Source organism: Eschscholzia californica, unplaced genomic scaffold, assembly GCF_041429995.1.
Source record: "Eschscholzia californica isolate CP2 unplaced genomic scaffold, dmEscCali1.0.p SCAF_2, whole genome shotgun sequence".
Classification (NCBI taxonomy): domain Eukaryota; kingdom Viridiplantae; phylum Streptophyta; class Magnoliopsida; order Ranunculales; family Papaveraceae; genus Eschscholzia; species Eschscholzia californica.
Window position 1 is genome coordinate 9,798,636 of NW_028238309.1, and position 24,117 is coordinate 9,822,752.

At 35.9% G+C, this 24,117-nt stretch overlaps 2 protein-coding genes across 6 annotated transcripts; one reads left to right on the top strand and one right to left on the bottom strand.

Moving 5' to 3' along the window:
- Nucleotides 1-1,066: 1,066 nt before the first annotated feature.
- Nucleotides 1,067-4,128, bottom strand: LOC147556072 (heat shock cognate protein 80-like). The gene is made up of 3 exons (XM_086663827.1): nucleotides 3,902-4,128; nucleotides 3,212-3,353; nucleotides 1,067-3,108 (listed from the first exon to the last, which is right to left on the bottom strand). The coding sequence occupies exons 1-3, from the start codon at nucleotides 4,022-4,024 to the stop codon at nucleotides 1,271-1,273; spliced, it is 2,103 nt and encodes a 700-aa protein (XP_086519953.1). The 5' UTR covers nucleotides 4,025-4,128; the 3' UTR covers nucleotides 1,067-1,270.
- A 14,394-nt stretch (nucleotides 4,129-18,522) lies between these two features.
- Nucleotides 18,523-23,986, top strand: LOC147556073 (DNA-directed RNA polymerase II subunit 4-like). Of its 5 annotated transcripts, none has more exons than XR_015235130.1 (11): nucleotides 18,538-18,786; nucleotides 19,282-19,347; nucleotides 19,504-19,584; nucleotides 19,739-19,837; nucleotides 21,020-21,131; nucleotides 21,265-21,342; nucleotides 21,460-21,493; nucleotides 21,567-21,635; nucleotides 22,097-22,187; nucleotides 23,650-23,816; nucleotides 23,881-23,986. XR_015235130.1 is itself a non-coding variant. In XM_086663814.1 (10 exons), exons 1-9 carry the CDS (start codon nucleotides 18,711-18,713, stop codon nucleotides 22,163-22,165), a joined length of 684 nt encoding a protein of 227 aa, XP_086519940.1. In that variant the 5' UTR covers nucleotides 18,523-18,710; the 3' UTR covers nucleotides 22,166-22,187; nucleotides 23,650-23,986. The 5 variants fall into 5 exon arrangements, 2 of the variants coding, with proteins under 2 accessions (XP_086519940.1, XP_086519939.1); XR_015235129.1 differs by having other exon boundaries at nucleotides 23,653-23,816; XR_015235131.1 differs by having other exon boundaries at nucleotides 18,563-18,786; nucleotides 22,097-22,961; nucleotides 23,001-23,816.
- The last annotated feature ends 131 nt before the right edge of the window (nucleotides 23,987-24,117 follow it).

Consider the following 24,117-nt stretch of genomic DNA (forward strand, 5'->3'; position numbering starts at 1 on the left):
GTGCACTCTTTTGTTCAGGATGTTCGATTTCGGAAGAAATCCAGTTTGTACTATTGTTTTATAACAGCCCTAGTTGACAGAAACTTATTTGCTCAACTTCGAAAGCTAGACCGTTGTTGCTTGTGTTTATGCTTCCAAATTCAACAGAGTCGTATTTGTATATGAATTGTGAACTTTAAAGTATGGAGATGTGAAAGGATCGTCTGCCATCACCAACCATAATAAATGGAGACCTCATAAAGTGTGGAATAGCCTCGGACTTACCCTCCGAGGCTCTGACTACAGTTTCTATTACTCCACCAGTTCCACAGTTCCTGTTACTCCATCCTCATGAAGTTATCTGGAGATAATAATATTCAAGTCATATGGTGTAATATGAGTTTGAGCTCGATAGCCATCCTTAGATCTATCCCAACTGTTGTATTTTTCCTTCACACAAGGAGCGGAGCAAAACAAAAAAATTTACTTAGCTCATGCTTTCTCTTTCATTACAAAAAAAAAAACATATTTTTTTTCTGATTCACCGATTAATCTTTTCCATCTCTAACCCGGCAACCACACTGCTTCACTAGTAAACAAGAGGTAGAGAAGGAAGAACTTCCAGACCTACAAGATTTATAGCTTTAAAGGATTCAAGCAACTTCATCTTGATATTAGATTTCCAGTGAAGTCTCATCAATAGTTGAATCAAAATCTATTGTTGAAAATTTTGCGATAGGAGAATTTGGTTGTTTTGTGTATTTTAGTAAAGAATCGATATTGGTTGTTTTGTGTATTTTAGTAAAGAATCGATACAATTTGGTCTTATTTTAGCCATGTACAAAATCTGAAATCATCTTCTCTTCTATGGTACCTACTGGTTCAAACAACTTCAAGTAGTATTTCTTTGGAGCAACTTATCAAACACAAATTCTCTTCAAGTTGTCTTAATTTAGCCCTAGAGTATATCTAACACAGTTCCATAGCTCAAGCTTTAATGGAAGTAGTTGTCTTCCTACATAGAAGAAGAAGCAGTTCGTTCCCAGCAGTAACCACAATAAAAAAGAACAATAATAACACATGAAGATATGGGAACACTTGATTAATATATATTTCATATCTAAACTGAACATGGAGTCATGAAAATAAGAAATTCTAGACCATCAAAACACAAGTTATCCATGAAATTATCTTTCAAACTTCAATTTCAAGAAATTAAAACACTTCAAACTTAAACAAAAAAAAAAACCCTAGACACTATCATCACCAGTAACAGTAAAACTCATCATGCTTAGTCAACCTCTTCCATCTTGCTCTCAGCTTCAACATCAGCTTCCTCCAATGCAGGCATATCAGCATCTCCCTCAGCACCAGTTTCATCCTCGTCAATGCTAAGTCCGAGCTTCAACATCCTGTGGATTCTGTTTCCGAAAGTGTTTGGCTCCTCAAGACTGAAACCAGAGGTCAGAAGTGCGGTCTCAAACAATAAAAGAACCAAGTCCTTTACTGATTTGTCATTCTTGTCGGCATCAGCTCTCTTCCTGAGTTCCTCCATGATTGCATTCTCTGGATTGATTTCCATGGTCTTCTTGCTAGACATGTAACCTGCCATGCTCGAGTCTCTCAAAGCTTGAGCCTTCATGATACGCTCCATGTTAGCTGTCCATCCATACTCTCCGGTGACCAAACAGCATGGTGAATCCACAACACGGTCAGAAACAATAACCTTTTCTACTTTGTCGCCTAGAACATCCTTGATGACCTTGCACAGACCCTCGAATTTCTCCTTCAAGGTTTCTTTCTTCTTTTTCTCGTCTTCACTCTCCTCCAGTTTCAATCCCTCTTTAGTTGCAGAGACTAGCTTCTTTCCTTCGAATTCCTTGAGTTGACCAACTGCATACTCATCAATGGCATCAACCATAAAGAGTACTTCGTAACCCTTCTTCTTCAGTCTCTCAAGGAACGGAGAGTTCTCTACAGCCTTCTTGCTTTCACCAGTGATGTAGAAAATTTCATTCTGGCCTTCCTTCATCCTGGTGACATAGTCCTTCAAGCTAGTCATCTCATCTCCGCTCTTGGTAGAGTGGTATCGGAGCAATTCAGCAATCTTAGTCTTGTTCTGAGTGTCTTCGTGGATTCCAAGCTTGAGATTCTTTGAGAAAGCTTCGTAGAATTTGTTGTAGTCCTCTTTGTTCTCTGCAATTTCAAAGAACATCTCAATACACTTCTTCACCAAGTTCTTACGAATAACCTTGAGGATCTTGTTCTGTTGAAGCATCTCTCTAGAAATGTTGAGGGGAAGATCCTCAGAGTCAACAATACCCTTAACAAAGCTCAAATACTCAGGGATGAGATCTTCACAGTTGTCCATGATGAAAACACGGCGGACGTAAAGCTTAATGTTGTTGGGCTTCTTCTTGGTGTCAAAGAGATCAAAGGGTGCCCTCTTGGGAACAAAAAGGACAGCCTTGAATTCAAGTTGACCCTCAACAGAGAAATGCTTAACAGACAAGTGCTCCTCCCAATCATTTGTCAAACTCTTGTAAAATGCAGCATATTCTTCCTTGTTGATCTCCTCTGGCTTCCTCATCCAGATGGGTTTTTGTTTGTTCATTACTTCCCATTCATGAGAGATCTCCTTGATTGTCTTCTTTTTCTTCTCTTCCTTTTCTTTCTCTTCATCAACTTCCTCTACCTTTCCTTCCTCATCCTTCTTCTCTTCCTCCTCTTCATCATCTGTGATTTCCTTGTCAGTGCTCTTCTCAGTCCAAAGAGAGATTGGGTAGCTGATGAACTCAGAGTGCTTCTTAACCAAATCCTTTAGCCTTCGTTCCTCAAGATACTCGAGCTGATCCTCCTTGAGATGGAGGACTATCTTGGTACCTCTACCAAGGTTCTCACCAGAAGTATCCCTGGTAACAGTGAAAGACCCACCGGCCTGAGATTCCCAAACATACTGTTCATCATCATTGTGCTTGGTTGTAACAATAACCTTCTCTGCAACAAGGTAAGCAGAGTAAAACCCAACTCCGAATTGCCCAATCATGCTAACATCAGCACCAGCTGCCAAGGCTTCCATGAATTCCTTGGTTCCAGACCTAGCAATGGTACCCAGATTGTTCACAAGATCTGAATAAAACAAGTAGTAAAGTCAGAATTGGAATCAGAATTCCCAAAAATCAGAACCCAGCTTAAATTCATAAATATTAACCCAACTTATATGGAGACTCACCAGACTTGGTCATTCCAATACCACTGTCAATGATGGTTAGGGTATTACTGGCCTTGTCAGGGATAATGTGGATGTACAACTCTGGCTGAGAATCAAGCTTGCTCTTGTCTGTCAAGCTTTCAAATCTAATCTTGTCCAAAGCCTATAATTCCAATTAACCAAGTAACATTATTCAGCAAAAGAAAATCATGAAGAAATTGACACTTTTCAATTCCATAATTATAGGCATAACTTGTACATATAAATTGATAATCAATAATCCTTTATTTTCAGAGACAGCAATTACTCCATTAAAGGTGAGATTAATCAGCTATAGTAAACATTATTTAGGGTTTCAGATACTATCTACAAAGGCTAAAAATAATTAACGAGCAGAATTAAAACCAAACCCTTGAACCAGATATTACATAATCAAATTAACATGGAAGTAGAAACATAATATGGAGAAATTAACCATAACTCCGATACAATTCATGATCTAGGACAAACGACTCACCAACATGAAGTATAAACCCTAACCCTATGAAAACAAATATCCTGTTCGACTCACATTAAAGAATTATTTTGTAGATCACCTAAATAATAACCAATGATAGATATAATAGCTAAATTACCCAAATTCAAACCAGTAGATCAAACACAAGAAACAAAAACCCTAGATAAACCTTGACTAGTAGAAGAAATACTTACATCGGAAGCATTACTGATAAGTTCACGAAGGAAGATCTCTTTGTTGCTATAAAAGGTATTGATGATCAAACTCAAAAGCTGGTTGATCTCAGCTTGGAAAGCAAACGTCTCAGTATCCGCCATTGATGAGGATCTCTAACTTCCTTCGGAAGAAAGCGAGAACAGGAAGAATTGTAAAGAGAGAAAAGAATAATACTAGCAAACGAGAATTCTAGGGTTTGTTTTGATAGGTCGATAGAGTGGGGAAGGAGTGGGGTATATATAGTAGAGTCTCGTTTGTTTCTAGATTGTTCTAGTATTTACTAAATCAACGCTTGTTGTAGTACAGCTCAGCCAATCCTAATTTAGTCCGGCTATTTAGCAATTGCCTTCGGGACCTCGGGTTAAGGAAGGCGGTTGTGAACCCGTCAAGAGGTTGGGCTACGCCCACGTTTGTTTACTCTTCACTTTTCGGACTACAACTATTTAGGTGTCGTTTGGCAACACTAAAATAAGTTACTTTTTTGCTTATTTAAGTAGAAAAGTCAAAAAGTTAGTTTGGTACGCAAAAATTATCGACCTCATTTAAGTTAAAATTTGTCTTTTTTCTGAAGTTAAAATTTTTAGCTTTTGACTTCAAAGTAAAGTAACTTTTTTTAGACATTTATGAATTTTTCTTGACGAATTTTTTTTTGTCTATCTCCACTCCACTAACACAACTAAACTTCTACCATACCATTCTACCCTCACCACCACCACAACAAGCATTGCACCTCCCTCACCACCCTACCTTCACTACCACCACCACACCTTAACCACCACCTTTGTACCACCACCACCACCACACCTCGACAACAACCACCTCGTAGCTCCACCACCACTACCATCATCGTACCCTCACCACCACTACGGTACCTTCACCACCACCACCACCACCACCACCACCACCGTACATTCACCGCCACCGCCACCACCACCATACCTTCACCACCACCACCACGGTACCTCCATCATTACCACCATAACTCCGTCACCATCACTCACATACCTTATCCACCACCTTTACCACCATCACCATACCGCCACCACCATAACTCCACCATCATACCGCCACCACCACCGCTGCCACCATCATATCTCTCAACCACCACCACCATCAAACCTCAACCACCACCACATCTCATAACCATACCTTCATGGCACCACCACTACTACCAATATCACCACTACTTCGTATACAAGAGTAATCGTGGAAATCATAAATAAATTCAAATTGAAATCAATATCTCTATGAGAAAGAAAAATAAAATTATCAAAAGTAAATTGAGTTACCAAACTAACTTTTTGACTTATTTACTTATAAGTAACATTTTTGCCAAATATACTTTTAAATTTTTTTTACTTTTTTAAAGCAAAATAACTTCTACTACAAGCAAAAGTACTTCTACTTTTGGTTGCCAAACGACACCTTACTATTTAGGGGAGGGAAAACTGGATTACTTGGATGAACTTCCCGTATTGTCGATGGATTTATTACGTCTAATTGTTTGCGAATACATTTGCAAATCTGCGATTTAGTATTACCGATAGATTTCGGGTGCCCAGTTCGATGGAAGTATTTAGCTTTGAGGATCTGAGCTCAAATAGTATTGGGCTTAGTCTGTAAACTCAGGCTACTTTACTCGGAAAAATCAGGTTATCGAAGTACGAGTTCCTGATAACGAGGCCTCCTTTTTTCTTGGGAAGGCAAATGTCTTATACTTTCTTTCTTGAAAGTGTAATAAATTTGAAGAATAGATAGGACATAATCATATGTAGTAGGGGTGAGTTTTTATAAACCGTCAAATGGTTTTTAGGCCGACCGAACAATATTTAGCTGATTCGGCCGAAAAAACGATCAACCGATCATTGTTTGGTTTGACCTCGGCTTGAGTTTTTATAAACCGTCAAAACTGAATCGATCGAACTATATATATATATATATATATAATCTATATCAAATTATATATACACTAGGGTATAGCCCGTGCCTCCCGACACGACGAATTTTGTATAATTTATGTCCTAATCTTGTCTTACTCGTATGAAGCAAAAAGAGTAGTGTGCAAAATTAGAGGAATATTGATACGTTCAAGAGAGACAATAAAAGGTTTAAAAGGCGATTGAACGAAATTGAGACGTGTAGAGTTAAAGTAGAAACTTACAGAGAAAAGAGAGGAAATACAAAAGAAAGACTACAAATTTTCTAAATTCATCTCTAAGATTGGCATCTTGCTTTCATTGTTCAAATAACAACATGATACTCCTTAACAAAAAAAAAAAGTAACAACATGATACAAACATATAAAAAGGAAGTGAAATTAATGAAGAACATAAACAATTATAAATAAAATTTCTGCAAAACGAAAACATACATGACAAAAACTGGTAACATAAAATTCTCTTTTCTTCTTCAGTCAACCCTAGTTTTTGGCACGGATGCTTTTCTTTAGCACTTAACACAAGATTAATAAGAGTTGTACCCATCTTTCTGGACCTGGACTATGGAGAAGCCAAAAAGTTTAGTTAGATAATCCATTTATACAAATCTGAATGATGAACTCATACCATCACAACTTATTCTACAAAATGATGAGGACGCAACTTAGCAATCAAATAACCTTGAATGTACAATATTTGCTAAAGCGTCTTTACTAACTAAAACAGACACTGAGGCAAGCCATTTTTTATGGCCTCATAACGAATTGATACTCGAATTTTTGGTGCAAGCTGTTAATATTGGGTCCATGATTTAACTTAAAAATACCAGATCTCCTGGGCTTCTTCTGCCACTTTGTAGCTGGTGTCTTAAGATTGATAGTAAGACAATATTTATTATATAAAACGCAAAGATTTTTGCTGACTGGGACTAACCAAAAGACAAATCCTGCCGTCGATTGAGTTTTTTTCTCAAATCTTACCCTTTAGATCTACTACCTACCTCAAAAAATGAAATTTTGTTAACCCATTCAATACAAGAAATTAAACAAAATGCTTTAATCTGGACGGTCCATTCGGGTTGAGCACTATCCTACCCTTTTGATATTTTTACTTCTCACATGGCCCCGTGGACAACGTTGATTTAAACGGAGCGATTATACATTGATTGCTGATTAAACATTTAATCAGAAAATTCAACCATTACCATCCGTTTTGCCCGTTTATCTTCTTCTCCTCCAATTCATCTTCTCTTTCAATTCTCCTTAACACTCATCTCCATCTCTCACTTAAGAATTTTCGTTTCACCCATTAAATACTGTCAATGCCCTATTTCTTAACGTTTCCTCGGTAATCTACAATGTAATATAATATTTTGGGTTTTCTAATTTCAGTTTTCAGAAATTACAGCTATTAAAGCAACGACTGGGGTGTTTTCGTAGTGCGATTTTCAGAGATTATGTATGGTCGAAACCTTAAACTTCTAGCATATGGATTTGAGACGAGCAGTAAGTGATCAAGAAGGGTTTTTTTAGTCTTTTGTACAGAAGCTTCGAATCCCGATCTTTTGTTAGAGCTTCTCATTGATGATTTAGGGCGTTTTTTTAAATATTTGAGTACATCTTCTTGAGGAATCAACTGATTGAGGTTTGAATGTATTAATATTGATTTAGTGTAAACCTAATCTTCAATTGGGGGTTCTTATAATAATCTCTCATTGATTGAAATCTCTATCTCTATCTCTCTCTTTCCTTATTTTAATAATGAATCTAATTTCAATTAATCTGTTTTATTATAGGTTCTTGCAAAGAAAATATGTTGTTAGCTAGATAGCAGGTGACTCCAAATTATTCTTCAAGGTAGAGTTCTGACAAAATCACTTTCTTCTGAACTTTCTTACCCACCCTCTCTTCTCTCTAACATAATCAACCTAAATATTGTCCGACTTTTATACGAGCTTCAATGTCATTTGGTTATTTAGGTGTGTAGTGTGTTGGATGGAGTCTGAGTTACGAAAGTCGGTCATTGTATGCAGATCATGACCAAAATGTTGATATTCATTTAAAATATTTTACCTGTACTGATGTGTACAAACGAGTTATTTTTTAAATATCTCTATCTCGTTTTGCTAACATTTATTCATGTATATTTTTAGGTACAATAATACAGAAAAAACTATGTTTCAAACAACTTATTTTTTTTGTTGAACAATGTTTCAAACAACTTGAGAGAAAGGATGTTAGGGGTAAGAACATAGACCTGGGAAGGGTGGTAAACGTGGAGTTCTCCGACCAAGGTTTTCTTTAACCCATATTTTGTTCTTGAAAATGCTATATCAACCGTGTTACATAAGAAAGACCATGCATCAACAGGGAAAGATAATCTTTTTTATACTGTCAGAGCATAGTTGTTGTGTCTGTTTTTTATTTCCTTCTCCCTTATGTTCGACCTTTCTAATATTGTTGCATAGATGTCAAGTTATACCATCACTTATATGCAGGTTCAGTTATTTATCTTCATAATTTTTGACTTGAGCCTTGTGGAGAATTTTTGTTCATCTATATTGCCATACCAGCTTGGTTATACTGCTCCACCACCTCCTCTTGAGGAAACATCATTGACAACATGCAAGTTGGATCTTCTTATATGTACGTATTGGTCAATTTGTTTAAGTTGGCACTAAGGGTCTATAATCTCTTCAGGGTTGGCTTATTTGGATATGAAGTACACACTTTATAATACTCTAATGTAGACTATTTTTGTTTTTTTTTTTTACAATGGAGGTTGGATACTCTCTTCAACTTCTTAAGACTTGAATGATGCTCGACTCTTGGCAATGGTTGCAGCTAAACACCGTCTTCTATAGGCCGACTATGATGAAGATGCGGCGCAACTAGGGGTGGGAATCGGGCGGGCGCGGACGGGCTGGGGCAACAATGAGCCGGACTCGGGCCGATCGGGCTCGGATAAGCAGAGTCAGGCGGATCGGGCCGGATAAAAAACGCCATATTGGTGCCCGTAGCCCATCCGAGCCCGGCTGCCCGAGCGGGTTCCAACGAGCTCGGGTCGGACGGGTTCGGGTTATTTTGTTATATTCAAAAAAATAAATTTATCTTATATACATTTATTTTATATAAATAAAATTTTATATAAAAACAAATAGTTACTCAATACCCAACCACTTTGTGTGAGGAAAGTGAAAGAGATACTTGAGATATTTGAGAAGATGGATATAAATAACTCTTCTCCAAGTGTTTTTTCTCTTGTCCCAAAGGTGTGGGACTAAAACATGATCCATCATAAAACAAGAATTGAAGATCATTTTTTTTTGCCTCCATTCATCTATTTAGTCCCACACCTCTCATATTCTCTCATCTTTTCATCTATTTATTCCCACACCTCTCTATTTCATTGTTCGAACATATTAGGACTTGAATCACTTTCACCATCATCATCTTGCCAAGTTTTATCTTTCTTATTTTTCTATAAATCTTCAATCACTTTCAATTTTTCATCCAACCAAGTCAAATCTATATTCTTACTCTTCTCATCAATACCCAAACTAGTATTACTACTACTATGATGCATTTTAATCACAAGGTGCCATCGGATTTTCCATATCTATGTGATGCATTTTAATCACAAGGTGCCATATCTCTATGTTCTAATGAAGTTTTCAAAAATGATCAAGAAAAAGTGTTCTGGTCCATATTCTTCATATTTTGGTCTTGATCAATTTCACCAATTATTTGGTCGTAGTTTTTTCCCCACTTAGTGACTTAGACCATCTCCATCAATATAGTTCCCAAATGTGAATATGGTCTGACAGTGGTGAAAAAGAAGGCTCATGACTAAAGTATTTGGGTGCCTAACTATATATATAACAATCTATGTGACAAAAGAATTATATGCTCATTCCCTACAACAATTCTGTAGAGAATGTGACATTTTTGTGAACATGGACCACTCCCCACCTCTATAAGAAGACCCCAACTCTTCTTTATTCTCCATAATTCAACACAAGCACTCACCATTGAACGAAAAACCATTACAAACACAAACAAGAAATAGTCTTATATTTGTGTTATTACCACTACTCGACAAACAAAGAAAGATGAAAGTGATGAACAACTCAAGTACTCAACAATGGGAGGATCGAAGAGAAAGATTACAAGAGAGCTTGGGGGAGTTCTTAGGGAACAAAGAGGAAGACTCTATATCATAAGAAGTGTCAAACCATTCGAAATATCTATCCAAATATTTTTGTGTTGAAAAATAAAACACATCAAAGTTAGGAAAAAAAAAACATGGTCATAGAGACCATTTGATATAGTCAATTACTATTGACCATGCCCCATAGTTAGTGAAGGTCACAAGAAGGCCAACATGGAGGATTGTTCCATCACCCATGTTTATCGCGAAATAAACCAAGCAGCTGACTATCTATCGAAAATGAAACCGGACTCGGGATGTGTGGAACTAGAACCGAATACATTACCGCTTGAACTAGAGAAGATTGTGAAGTAAGATAAGCAGGGAACAATAAGAGTTAGACATAAGTGAATTTTGAGGTTGTTTAGAGTTTTTTTAGAGTTTTTTTAGAGTTTGAGGATTCTTTCTTTTGTTGAGTTTGAAGTTCAGTTTCATTAGTTGTATGATTCCTTTATAGTTCCTCTTTGTACAGGGTATAGGGTCCCTTCAACCCGCTGACAAATTCAAATAAAAAAAAAACAAGAAGGCCAACATCAGACAACAAACTTTAAGCAAACTTCATAATGTTAGTCCCACACCTTTGAGTTAGAGATAAAAGAAGCAAAGGGGAGAGGTTACAAGTTCTCCCTCTTTGATGTTCAATCCTAATGCTTTCAATCTTTAGTACCACATTGATGGTCTTATAGATAGAGATGCAAGAATAAAGGTTATAAATAACTCCTTCATTTGCCTTTCTCAAAAGGCTTTTAAAGGCTAAAATCATTAACTCATTACTTGAGATACTTTCAATAATCATATAATAAAATGTATAAATGGTTATGTTTGGGTTTTTTCTTTTTAAAAGTTGTACAAATTTATCTTTATTCTATCTTATGACATTAGACCCGATTAATAATTTTCTTCTTTCATTTAAAATAAGAGATTCACTTCACTTCCACTTAAGCCTCAATAGGTGATGTACGACTAATAAATAAAATAGACTTGATGTTTTGAGTGAACCTTATTTTCTATTTAATAAGAGTCTCAAATACATGTTCTAACTGGAAATAGATGATGTGGGACTAATAAAGTTAAGAGATTTTTGTTGTTATCTTTAGAGACTTAGTCCCACATTGAACATCTAGAGAAGAATTCATATGAGGTTGTGATTATATGAATCAAACCACATTTCTTGGATTGCAAGCAAGTTAAACCTATTTAGTCCCACATTGTTGGGGGTGAAGATGAAGGAGAAAAGGGAATGATTATATATAACTTCTTAAACACTCTACAATACAAGCCTCTTCAAGGCCAAAATTTATGTAAGTTCCATCTCTTAAGTCCCTCACTATTGGGTCAAAGATATGGGAGCAAGGCTCTTTGATAGCCAAAAGATTTTACCCCTTGGATCAGTTTAAAACATAATCTTTATATGTTTGATCGGGCGGGTTTCGGGCATCGGAATCGGACGGGTATAACGGGTCGGGACTCGGATTTGAGGTTATGTCTGAATCCCGGCCCTATAAGCCCGATTCATCGGGCCGGGTTAGCCCGACTCGGGTTGGCTACGGGCAGCGGTCTCTAACGGTCCGGGCCGAACGGGTCGGACCCCGGGGTCTCGGACCGTTTTCCCAACCCTAGGTGCAACACCCACTCAGTTCTTAGTTTTCTACGACTTCGTGTGTAAGAACTACCACCACTGATTGTAAATGTCGGGACCAGTTAAATATTATGTAAAGGTCAATGTTGGAGAAAGTAAATTTGGGATGCATTTGTTGAACAAAGTATTAGCTATTTATACCTTCCTATAGATTCTACAAGATGACCAGGTCAAAAGCTTGAACTTTATAGACACAGGTTGTGCCAGAAAATTACAAGAAACCATCAAGAAGTATTGATTAATGTGTACTCCATCTCAGTTCTGGAAATGATTATATCAGCAAACACATTTTTAGCTTAAGAAATTCAAACAGAAGATGTTGATGATAGTCAAGTATTGGAGTGTCGTCCCGTATAGTATGCTTCTGACACTCAGTGACATTTATATTCGTGATTACCGTTTTTTTTTTTTTTGATGAAACTGTAAATGATGCCTTCGTGATTACCGATTTTTTTCTGCACGACCAACTCACTACTATTTTTTGTTTTCAACTTTCTTAAACTGATTCCCGATTACAGTTTTTATTTTAAATACGTTCGTGGTTGCTTCATGTACACGAACAACATGAATATTATTGACACCTTTTTTTAATGGGTGGAAGCACTATTTCCAACCCAATTTTAGTCTAATTAGTACTGAGACAACTACAAAAATCTTCTCTTTATTTCATAAATCTTGTGATCCTCTAGAAAGCAAAGAGGAATTTCAGATGATGAATCATAAACGATAACAATAACAACATCATTTATATTACATGACTCGACACTGAAAAATAATACAGGTTGAAAAGTCAATAGAGTACATGTTCGCCACTCAATCTCGTGCCCTTAGGGCACGACCTATACCTAGTCTATATAATAAAACAGGTTGAAAAATGCTGACTGGGACAAACATTGGAGATTAATCCAGTCGTCCGTCCCAGATCAACACTGATATCAACCATTGGATCGTTCTCATTACAATTAGCGTTATAATTAGTAATTAATATCATTCTCTAAATCAAACGTTGGATTAACCCGTTAGTATTTCTTAAAATCAACGATGGACCCGTTAGTGTTTAATATGGCGCCCATAACATCTATCTATGGCCCCCAGTATCTATATATGGGCCCCATAGCATATCTCCTTCAAGCAATCAACCATTTGCTTTAATAGGAATTTCTGTAACGTATATCTCCGGTTTTTATCCCGATTGAATTAACGCATATCTATTTATTCCTCCTCAATCTTTAACGACAATCGTTACAAAATATTAAATTTTGGGAATTAAGAATCCCTTAATTCAATCATTCTTCTCCACTATAAAATGTCTTAATCTAAAATGTCTCAATCATAAATATCCCTTGAAGAATTTCAATCATCTAACAGTAAGTGATTAGGGAAAAAAAATTTGTTGTTCAAATCATCTCTGCCATTTTTTTAACAGTAAGTGATTAGGGAATTTTTGTTTTCTGTTTTATCAGGGTACACACACTATATCGTTGGAATCAGAGGCGATCGAATAGGTCAGGTTAGTTACTTTCTTATTTCTATGTTTGTCTGTTTGATCAGTTGTATTTGGGTTGGTTTGTATTCAAAAGATTTTAAGCTTTTATACATGTTAGATTATTTCACAGAGTCTAGGTTGTGTAGTCTAGGTTGTGTTGTGTTATGGAGGTTGTCATCTATGTGTTTGATCATTTGTCTAAGAGAGATTAAGCTACTATATTAGGTTGTTGTGTTGTGTCATTGAGGTTGTCATCTATTTGTTTGCTCATTTGCTTAAGAGAAATGATGTTGGGGCTGGTTTTTATTCAAAAGGTTTTGATTGTTCATGAGAAAGTAGCTAGGATTGTTTCTACGATGGATATTTCATGAAATAAAACATTGAAGTATTTTTCATTGACAAGAGAAAGTAAAAAAATAACATGAGTTATGTTTTTATTTTTCATTAGCGATATCCAAAAACCAAGTTGAATAATGAAGTCCGGTTTTGAGCGTAATTGTTTGAATATAAAGCTTTAAATTGTTCATGATTATTTCTACAGTAGATATTTCATGAAATAAAACATTTAGAGTACCTTTTCATTGCCAAGAGAAAGTAAGAAAACAACATGAGTTATGTTTTTATTTTTTCCCCATACAAATAACTGAGAAGTCATCTTCACCAAAAACTGAATTACTTTTTCCTTGGCGATATCGACTTCCTTTGATATTTTACACTTTACTATTTTCTAATTACCATAAAGACAACTCCTTCAATTATGATCCCCAAATGTTTGTAGTATTGTTACTGAATACTGACTGACCAACTTTAGGTTCTATTGTTGTCAATTCTTTTGGTTGTTTCCATATACCTCTGATAAAAAGTACTCTACAACTTGATGTTGCTTCCAAGCCTTATAAATATTCGACTGCATACACATTATTTCCACTTACCATTTGGTTTCCCACTATCTCACTGTCAGCTTCATAATGCTTATATCATTTGAAAACAAAAATTGTATGGGGACGCACTAAATTTTTCCAAACATCATAAACCACCACAATTTTATCTTCTAAAAGTTCAAAGAAATGCAATGGGGTCATTTGTGTTTGTGTAGGTTAAGCATGAGGTAGATGTATCTAACTGAGCTTTTACATTTATGACTTCTGAAGATCGATATAGGGCAAAATTTCTTGATAAATATGAACGGTTCAAAGTTGCACGATCAAGTCGTTTCAGTCAAGAAGTTGCAGCACAAGATGAACAAAGTAAGTTCTGCCCATCGTTATGTTGGCCGCTACTCTTTACATGACAATGATAGTCATCAAGAAAAAGAGATTGTACCTTAATTGGAAAAGCAGTTCAAAAGTTTTTTTTTTTTGTTGAAACAATAGCTCAACAGTTTGAATTGCAGAATTCAACAACTCTCAAATGGCTTTTTTCGAAGTGGTGGTAGGACACTAGGACCTACTTTCTTGGGGTTGATATTCACACTTTTTATTTGAAATTGGTATATTGTTAACAAGAAGTGATAACCTGGCAATCATCCATTACCTTAGTCACTGGCGCAAAATGATAAACTGGCAAGCTAAGGTTCACGGTACATCGATGGCAGTGATTTATTGAGGTTTCCCCTACCTTGTCAGCATCAACATTATTCGATTCGGTTATGAAGTCAGACATGGTGTCTCCAGTGAAGGCAATATCAGGTGAGGTTATTGTGTGCGTAATCTACAAAATGCGATTCCATTGAAACCCATAAGCCAAAAACTAAGACGAGAACAAGAGAAACTTTAAAAGAATCGATCTGTAAACGAAGGAAACTAGTAAATACCTTTTTGTGAATCATTATATAATGTATCTTCATTAATTTTTGTTTTTACATAATGATCCTGTTAGGATAAAAAAATATTGCAAGGACGACTTTACTATCCTTTTTGTCCATGGTAGTGTTACATTTAGGAAGGAACCTCTGAAAGAAGATTTATTTTTCTTCTTATGTTTTGATCTGCATGTTTAGTTTCAAATTTGTTGGTATTGAGAAGGAGAAGCTATTTTTTTTTATGAAAGAAGCTACTTGGATATAGTGGTGATAATTAAAGATTTAAAGTTATTGTTTACTTTATACTAAAGTTTCTTGTAGTGGTAAACATACTACCTACTGTTATGGATGTGCATTTGTGCATCTCTAGAACAAATTTTTTTCTTAACTTGCACTTCACATGCATTTGCCGTTACATTCGTAGTATTCTATTATTCTGTTACAGTTCTAACCCATTAATGACCAATGAAACTTTATGCAATTCGTATCTCTTTTTTTTATTTGGTTTCAACTACATTAGTCTAATTTAGTTTTTTTGAATCAAAACTATAACTTTCATGTTTTTGTCTTTGTTTCGTTCAACAAAAACATCTGTGCCGAAGGCACGGGTCATATCTAGTATATATATATATATATATATATATATATATATATATATATATATAACAAACTTATTGAGAGAATAATCCAAAAAAAAAAATCATCCCAAAAATGTTGCACAGTTGACTATTTTTCCAATAGGCAAAGTCATTTATTATATATGATCACTTGAAAACTCCAACAACATGATTATTTATTCTTAACTCCAAATATAGAACAGTAAAATGAGAATACAGAGAACAACAAAACTACAAGCTAATGTTGCACCATCAAAAACAAAGTTAAAAGGTGCACAGGTTAGAAGCTGAGTTATAGATCTCACACGCAAATCCTTGATTTTTTGTCATCAAACAATATAGGAAGATATATATTCTGACTTCTAGGCAATTTTCATTTGCTTCCTCTAAGCTTTGGACTGCATGCCAGACATGAAAAACGGTTGATCAATGTTAAAATTCAAATGGAGAAAGGTATTAAACTTCTCGAGGGTTTCAATGTCCGGTGATTGTTAGAAAGCTCCTTAAACATATAAACCCATAAACAAATCTACTTGTATTTGCATCTATTAGAGTATTAGACCACTTATTCTAATTATATATAATACTATAAATGAATTACCATTAATAATTCAGAAATAGATTTTTAGTTATTCAAATCGTTAATAATTTAAGAGTTGCATTGAATTTGAACTTTCATTCTTCTTGCTTAAGTTCACTTTTTTTTTTCTCATGTTTTATTTGTTTATGTGAGTTCGGTTAGACCGACCAACCAAACTCAGTCGAGTCGAACCGAACTGGGTCGAAAGAAGTCGGTTGACGATATGATTTGTTCGACTTCGGCCGATGATTTACCCTAACCGTTATTCATTGGTTCGGTTTCGGCTTGACCATAAATGGTCGGCAACCGACCGCTGCTCACCCTAATATGTCCAATACATTTACTTATGTACAATACATAAGAAAATGTCTTAGACTTTATTTTCAGAAAGTGTCAGAAATTTGAAAACCGTATGGGACATAATCATATATACAATACAATACTTTTGGTTATGTATATATGAGCTAAACTACGTCACCAGGAGCTCCCTCAGAAATCCGCGATTAATGGTTACACGGTGACCAAACCCATCAATTAATAACTAATGGACCCGATCCATTTATCATCGAACACCCCGAAGCAACGTTAGAACACGTAAGAACATCCAACTATGAATAGAGAGGTCAGTTCTCATATCCTCAGCTTACCTCCCACCGTGTATCCGTTGAGGAAAGGTTACAATCATTCAAGATCATAATATCTCGGATATACTCGTTAAGGGGTTACGATATCCGTATTTACGGTGACAACCCATGCGTTACCGCCATTAAAAACGACAGCTCATCACCGGGTAGCAGTCGCCCACCAACACTATAAAAGATTCGAGAGGATGATGTTACAGATCATCCAACTTCCGACTAAAACACCCAAGCATATGATCATTGGAAAATACATCTAGTGATCGCCTAAAACATAACGAATACAACTTACTTTCTCTCTCATAAAGTCTTGTTATTCGATAGAGTGTCTCCCTCATATAATCCTACTTCCTCCATCTCATTCAGGTATTATTACGGTCTTACATTCAGGTACATGACCTTAGCAAGTACCATGCACAGAAAGTACATGACCTTATCAAGTATAAGAACCTCTCAAGTACAAGACTTTACCAAACACAAGACCTTGAGGAAGCAAGAATCTATTTTATCTCTCCTGACAACCACTTTGTCAAGGGTTCGACTACTTTATCAACAAGGGTTTGCTTATTTTATCTCTCCTAGAGGTCAGACTCTTAAAGCTTTATACATCACCCACGTGATTATCTAACAAGGTCAGACTCTTGAAGCTTTCCACATCACCCACGTGATTATCTACATATAAGGGATACAAGGTCAGACCCTAAAGCTTCCCACTTTATTTACGACACATACTCCCGAGCGGGGCAAACCTCATCAGGATTGTCTTATCCAAAAGGCAGACCTCAAAGTTGTGCTACATTCTCTCTCCAAGCAAGTCAACCCACCCGTAGAGCTCGACCCGACCACTCTACGAGCCGTGCCTAAATTCCGACCATTATCCAACCAACGGTAACATTACAAGGATAACACTCACGTATTCATTACTTCTCTTGCAAGTTTACTGACTTGACCGTCGGAGCTCCTTTAGGCCGACACCATCTTGGTGTCTCAGGGACCTTACGGTCACGTGTGTTTTGTCTCTTGTCACAGGTTAAGCACAAAGACGTCGTAGGTGTCCATAAAAATATTAACAGGTGAAGCCCTGCCGTCTGGTCAACGACCCGGTCCCTTTGACTTCTTGACCTGCGATTTCGGCCCCTCACAATGTACTGCACATAATTAAATGTCTTGTAAATTTCCATTAAAATAAGTTACATTTTATTATGTACAATACATAAAAAATTCTTATACTTTCTTCCGAGAAGTAAAAGAAAATAGTTTAAAAGTGAAAAAATAGAAAAGTAATTTTGGAAAGAAAATATATTTCAGTTTGGAGAAAGAAAAAATTGACTTGTCATTATTCTAATTGATGACAAATATGTAATTTTACCAGAAGCAAAACATAAACACGATATTTTCCTCAATAGTAAATCCGTAAATAGCGTGTAAAGTACACATTGTTTTGTAATTTCCATTTGTTAACTGATTTGTCATTATTATAGTGGATAACAAATATGTAATTTTATCAGAAACACAGTAAAAACACGAGAATTTTTTAATGACAAATCCATAAATATCGTGTAAAATATTAACAATTTTATAATTTCTATTTTTTAACTGACACGAAATTGATTTGTGGACCTGCAACTAATTTTTTCACTACGATGGATCTCTTTCTCTTTTAACTCTTTTTTTTTTTTTTTTTTTTTTGTTGAAGGTTTCTCTTTTAACTCCAAAATTAAGTAAAGGGGTCTTGGCGTCCCGCCGTTCCACTCTTTTCCTTATTGGTTGCTTCTGACATTAGACTGATACATTTTTTTTTGGTGCTGAAAAAAGCACATCCATATTTTCAGAGCATCTTTTGAGTTTTCCAGTGCTAAAATTTTTTTCAAGTTGTAGAAATGGCGGAGAAAGGGGGAAAAGGGTTTTCGCTCCCGAATAGAAAATCTTCACTCAAGACACCTGTTTCAAAGGGAGGTTAGATCTTCTTCTTCTTCTTCAAAACTGTTTTTGACTTCATTTTTTTCAGTAGAACTAGACATTCAGTTGACCGATCCTTTCTGCTGGAGTTAGGTTTTTGGGAGTGCATGTTGTACTGTTCCCTTTAGGTAATGGAGTTGGTTCTTATCAACACTAACCATTGGAACTAGGGTTTGTACATTGTCATAATTTCAAACAGTGCTCTACGATTTGATGTTCATTTCACTTATTTCTGTGTTTAACCCAAATGCTTCCAACCAAAGATTGTTATTTTTGTTATTTGTCTAGTAATATAAAAATGGAACTATTTTCTCATCAATCATCATATTGATCTTGGCATACAAGTTTACAGGACTAGTTATATGATTATTAAAGTTATTCATGTGGGTACTTCTATTTTGTTGTAATAGTTTCTGCATTATTTGGGTTAATCAGCGTGCATTTAACGTGTTTCGTCTGTCCATTTGTGTTATCGTCTCTGTGTAACGTCAGGCAAGGGTAAGGATGACGGCTCAGCACACAAAAAAGTTCAGTTCGATACTTCATCAGACTCCGAAGGTTCTCAAATTTATTTCGTAATTTTTCGTTTTGTTCCATTCTATGCACTTGTTTAAAGTTTTTATCAGTTTCATGTGGTTTTGGTGGGATTAAATCATTATATTTATTTTCTTCGAATTATATAGTTATTTGAAGATTTTCTCGTCATATTAACAGGTTCGCCGAAAGTTCATAGCAATGGTTCAACCAAATCTTCTGGGCAGGGTCTATCTGGTTCATCTGGCGGGCGTGGGAAAGGTTAAGAAATGCCTCTCTTTTCCCCTAATTATATCATACCTATCTTTTCTGGTGTTGGTTGTTATAATTTTATTATTTGATTCTGTCTCTTATACTGAATTCAGTTGAGTTAGTTTTGACTCCATTACTTACATAATACTTGACTGTCTTGAAGATTCGGGTAAAGGTGGAAAAGGAGGCAAATCAGGGAAAGCATCAGGAAAAAGCTCTGCACCGAGAGTACCAACCGTACCAGAGTTTAAAGTGGAAGCAGGTTTGCACTTTGTACATTTTAATGTATTGTGTAATTCATTATAGGGTCTTCGTACCTGATAGATAACGTTTTGACTTCACTTCACTTCGCACAGCCACCACCCTCCACTGTTTTTTCTGGAGACCCTAGAAAGCTTATATTTACAAGTTTGTGTATTCTTTGTGTTGGTATTCTACATTTTCTGTGTTTCACAGAATTGTTGAGTTTATACAGATACACTGATTATGAAGAACTTCTACAGTTCTACGTTTACTTATGTTTATTCTTGAAGCTCACGGCTCCCTTTTGTATTGTCACTTTCTGATGCAGTTATGTTCAAAATTTTGTCAGAAAGACATGAAATATTTTACTTCTTGATTGTGTTACTGAATTAAATATTAATGGATTAGGTGGCTGATAATGTTTCGCCAAATATATGCTTGAGAACTACGAAAATTTTCTAGTTGTCTTTTTGGCTGCGATGTCTTTTGATGCTACTTAGTCAGGGTTGATAGTATATTAGTATCTCACTACTTCGCCATGCCTTTCATGTAAGTACGTGTCAGTACTAGATATGTGTTCTCAATGTTTTCTCCCTCGTGCTTACTGTTTTTTATTGGAGATGGTGTCGATGAAAATGGCCTAAACTTCTTTAGTTAATTATATATGATATAAACGCATGTTTCACATACCAGCTTCATGGTCCTTGTTAAGCACTACCGTTGGCTCGGGACATAGTTGTCTTCTCCTAGTGTTGGCCTACTAGACGACTCACTACTCCATGCTTCCTCACTTAAAAGATTCCTGTACCAAGCTAGCCAAAAAGCCTATGACCATATGTGGGACTAGTTGACCTCTTACAAGTTACAACACAGTTTTGCATGCTCTTCCTAGAAAATGTGGTACTACATGCTGCTCTCTTGACGGTGGACGCCATTGTGTATTTATGTCCTTAATACATGAGATTTGTGGTCCTGTACAGAAGGATTAAAGGCATATTGGTTGGTGCTTCGCTGCTTGTCGAGCTGAAGTGATTAGGCCTTTCCCCATATAACCCTTTTTAAATTGTTTTCCATTCTACATCACAAAAATAAGGACTGTTGGAAGATACTGTATTTGATACATTTTGAATCTATCATAACCTCTTAAGAAAAATCTTTAGTTTTGTAACTTAGCCCTTGTTTGTTTTCATGGTGAATATAGAACTTCCCCAGAACGCTGCATGCTTGATGGACTGTGACGCAGAAGTAGTTTTGCAAGGAATCCAGGAGCAACTAGTTGTACTATCAAGGGATGTATCAATTAAACTACCAGTGTAAGTAACATATTCACAGTCAAGACTGTAAGGAGCTACAAGATTTGTCCGCCTAATCTGCATAGTAGGAAGAAACAGTCCTTTGGAGGATGAATCAAGTACTAAATGATGTTCTCTGCTTTATTCTTTTTAGGGCATTCGGCAAAGCACTCCAGTATGCCAAAAGTGGTTCCCAATACAAAAATCCGCAGGCAGTGAGAGAAGTGTTAGAGTATCCTTCTTCCCTGTTTTGTACCGAAGTTCTAGATCAGTAAATTCCACTATTATTGCATTCTGCTTATTTCTATATATTATTCAATTGCTTTTGTAATCATTAACCAAAATTCAGGAAGCTCAAAGTACTGAAGATTTCAGAAGGCGAGGTATAGATTTCAGCTCGTGTAGCTTTATTATCAATATCACTTGGAGGTCCCTTTTAATGGTTTCTTCGTGCAGATATGTTTGCTTGCGAATATTTGCCCGGAAACATCTGATGAAGTTTATGCTCTTATACCATCTTTGAAGGTAATCACATCTGCATGATGGTTGTTATGTACTGTCAATTCTGAGCGCTCCCTGTTTTTAGATTTTGATCTTAAAAATCATATTAGACCCATTCCTATAGATTAGCTGGACTAGTGGACAGCCTAACAGGATAATGATAGGGAGTGGGGACTAACTCGTAGGACTTCAGAAAACATTAAATGACTCGTGAAATCTCCAAGACTTTTAGACTATGCAAAAGATCCAGAAACTTCTAGGTTTTCCTAATGCTCTACCCGGAACACTTGGGACTTCATTAAAGTAAAGATCAAATGACCTGCAGAAATTTTCTAAAACTTTGCATTACAATTCTTGATTGTAGATTTTCACCATCCTAATTAACATAAAGACTCAAACTTAAAGTTCATCCCTAATCCGTTCATTCCTTTTACTTAAAGTTCAGTTTCACCCTCTCTCTATCTTTGCTTTTTTCTCCTTCGCAGCCCAACAGACTAATGACCGAAGGAGCAATCAAGGATGTCTTACATGAGTTGAACAATTTGAAATCCTAAATGTATAGAAGGATCAAGTCAGGTAAGATATTTACCCACCCTCTAATTTTTCTTGGACTTGTGTCGCCCTTCATTCTAAATTGTTCGTATACGAATTTAGTTTTATTGCTTTTCGTGAATTTATGCAAATATTCATGGGTTGATTGCGCCAAAATAATGTTACTGTGTCCGATATTTATACAGACATTTTCATTGTTGTGGTAATTTTCCTGAGTGGCAAGGGGTGGCATCAACATGTAGCTCTGCTGCAGTAGACGAGTAATCTCAACTTCAGAAAATGTAACATCACAGAACATGTTCCAAAAGTAAATAGTGAACATTTTACTACTATCAAAATCAAATTGCAATTACATTAGTGTCTAACAAAAAATACCAAGAAGTCAAGTTTTTAGGCTCCAACTCATAAAGTACACTAAATATTCTTATTAGTTTTGTTTGAACAAAGGAATGAATCAGGTATATAGACGTTGTACCAAATAGAGCTCCATGTACAATATTTTTCTTAATTGAATCTTCCTTAGGTATGCGTTGTAAGCACCAAATAACTGATCGAAGGAATTTCTTTTGTCACATTCCAGATCATATAAGTTCTTAAGGTGTCTCTTATCCAGTATCTTTTTTCTCATTTTCCCGTTTTGTCCGGCAACCAACTATTATTCATCTATAGAAACTTCTCTTGTAGAAATCTGTTCTTCAGAACCATATAATGCTACTACCTTCATCTACTTAAAAACTTACCTGTAGTATGTGCTTACCTTCTTTACATCTTAGTTGAAAAGTTCAGCTGACCAAATTTGTTTATTAATATTTATTTGTTTTTTATTTACTTGCGTAGTATTTATTCAATTGATCAGACTTCATACCCTTATCAGTTGATTCAATTAAGATAGGCCTTGTTGTTAGATACTAATCTTAGGTTGCTTTTCTTTTTCAATAATATGAAATCGGGTACGCTGTATGTGTAAAATAAGTCGTTTCCATGCTCTTACCTCTCTAAGTGAGTTGGATATCAAACCAAAACTTCTGTTCCAATGCTATGCATTTTCGGCTAAAAGATAAGCCTGAATTTGGGGTACAAGATTTGTTTAAAGGTCTGATTTTACTTGTGAAAAAAATAGTTACACAAAATTGTATTTTCCAGCAAGTAATGCATAAATAATATTCAAATCCGAAGTGAGATCCACTAGAAAAATATCACTATCTTAACCAAGAGTCTGAACGGCTAATTACGGGTTTAAGCTGCAATTGGTACATAGTGAATTTTTGCCTAAGTTTTCTTTAAATAATATATTTTATGATCCTCTTTGTAGTTATTTCATTTGAATTTGGCGAAGATGGGTAAATTTTTCTAGTTTTAGAAAGTGCTTACATAAACATAATGATAGTAATTTGGACGATGGAGAAAACTGTTTTATCATACACATCAGAGTATCTGTTGATTGTGCGTCTATTGGAATTGCATTTATTCTGAACTTCATCTGTAGCAGGTGGTTTTGATGGTTGAGCAGCAGTAGAGTCAGGGGAGAACTGAAGTATGGAGGAGGTTTGATACTTTGATTGATGGTTATGTGTCGGGGGTATGTTTTTTAGGGTTTTCTGATTACTCTGTCATGCTATGGTGTTCTTTGTATATATAGTTACCAAAATTAGGGTTCTTATGAAGTTATGAAACATGAAACTGTTGTTGACTTGGTCTCTTATCATTCCAAAATTAGGGTTCTTATGAAGTTATGAAACATGAAACTGTTGTTGACTTGGTCTCTTATCATTCCAAAATTAGGGTTCTTGTGAAGTTATGAAACGGTTAAGATGTCATACTGAGATAATGAGTTCATCATGTTTTTTTTTTTTTTTTTGCTTTTTAACTCTCAATGCATATGGTGGTGGATATACCACCTAGACTCGTTCCCTCGCCAATTTCCTGGTATCCCAACTTGGCTACCAGAGAGGCA

Bases quoted from the DNA above. Each gene is read 5' to 3' on its own strand.
- LOC147556072 (XM_086663827.1), bottom strand. From the start codon at position 4,024: ATGGCGGATACTGAGACGTTTGCTTTCCAAGCTGAGATCAACCAGCTT. The intron at 3,354-3,901 runs GTAAGTATTTCT...TTGGAATTATAG, and splicing joins TTATCAGTAATGCTTCCGAT to GCTTTGGACAAGATTAGATT. The intron at 3,109-3,211 runs GTGAGTCTCCAT...TGTTTTATTCAG, and splicing joins TATTGGAATGACCAAGTCTG to ATCTTGTGAACAATCTGGGT.
- LOC147556073 (XM_086663814.1), top strand. From the start codon at position 18,711: ATGGCGGAGAAAGGGGGAAAAGGGTTTTCGCTCCCGAATAGAAAATCT. The intron at 19,348-19,503 runs GTTCTCAAATTT...TCATATTAACAG, and splicing joins TACTTCATCAGACTCCGAAG to GTTCGCCGAAAGTTCATAGC. The intron at 19,838-21,019 runs GTTTGCACTTTG...TGGTGAATATAG, and splicing joins AGAGTTTAAAGTGGAAGCAG to AACTTCCCCAGAACGCTGCA.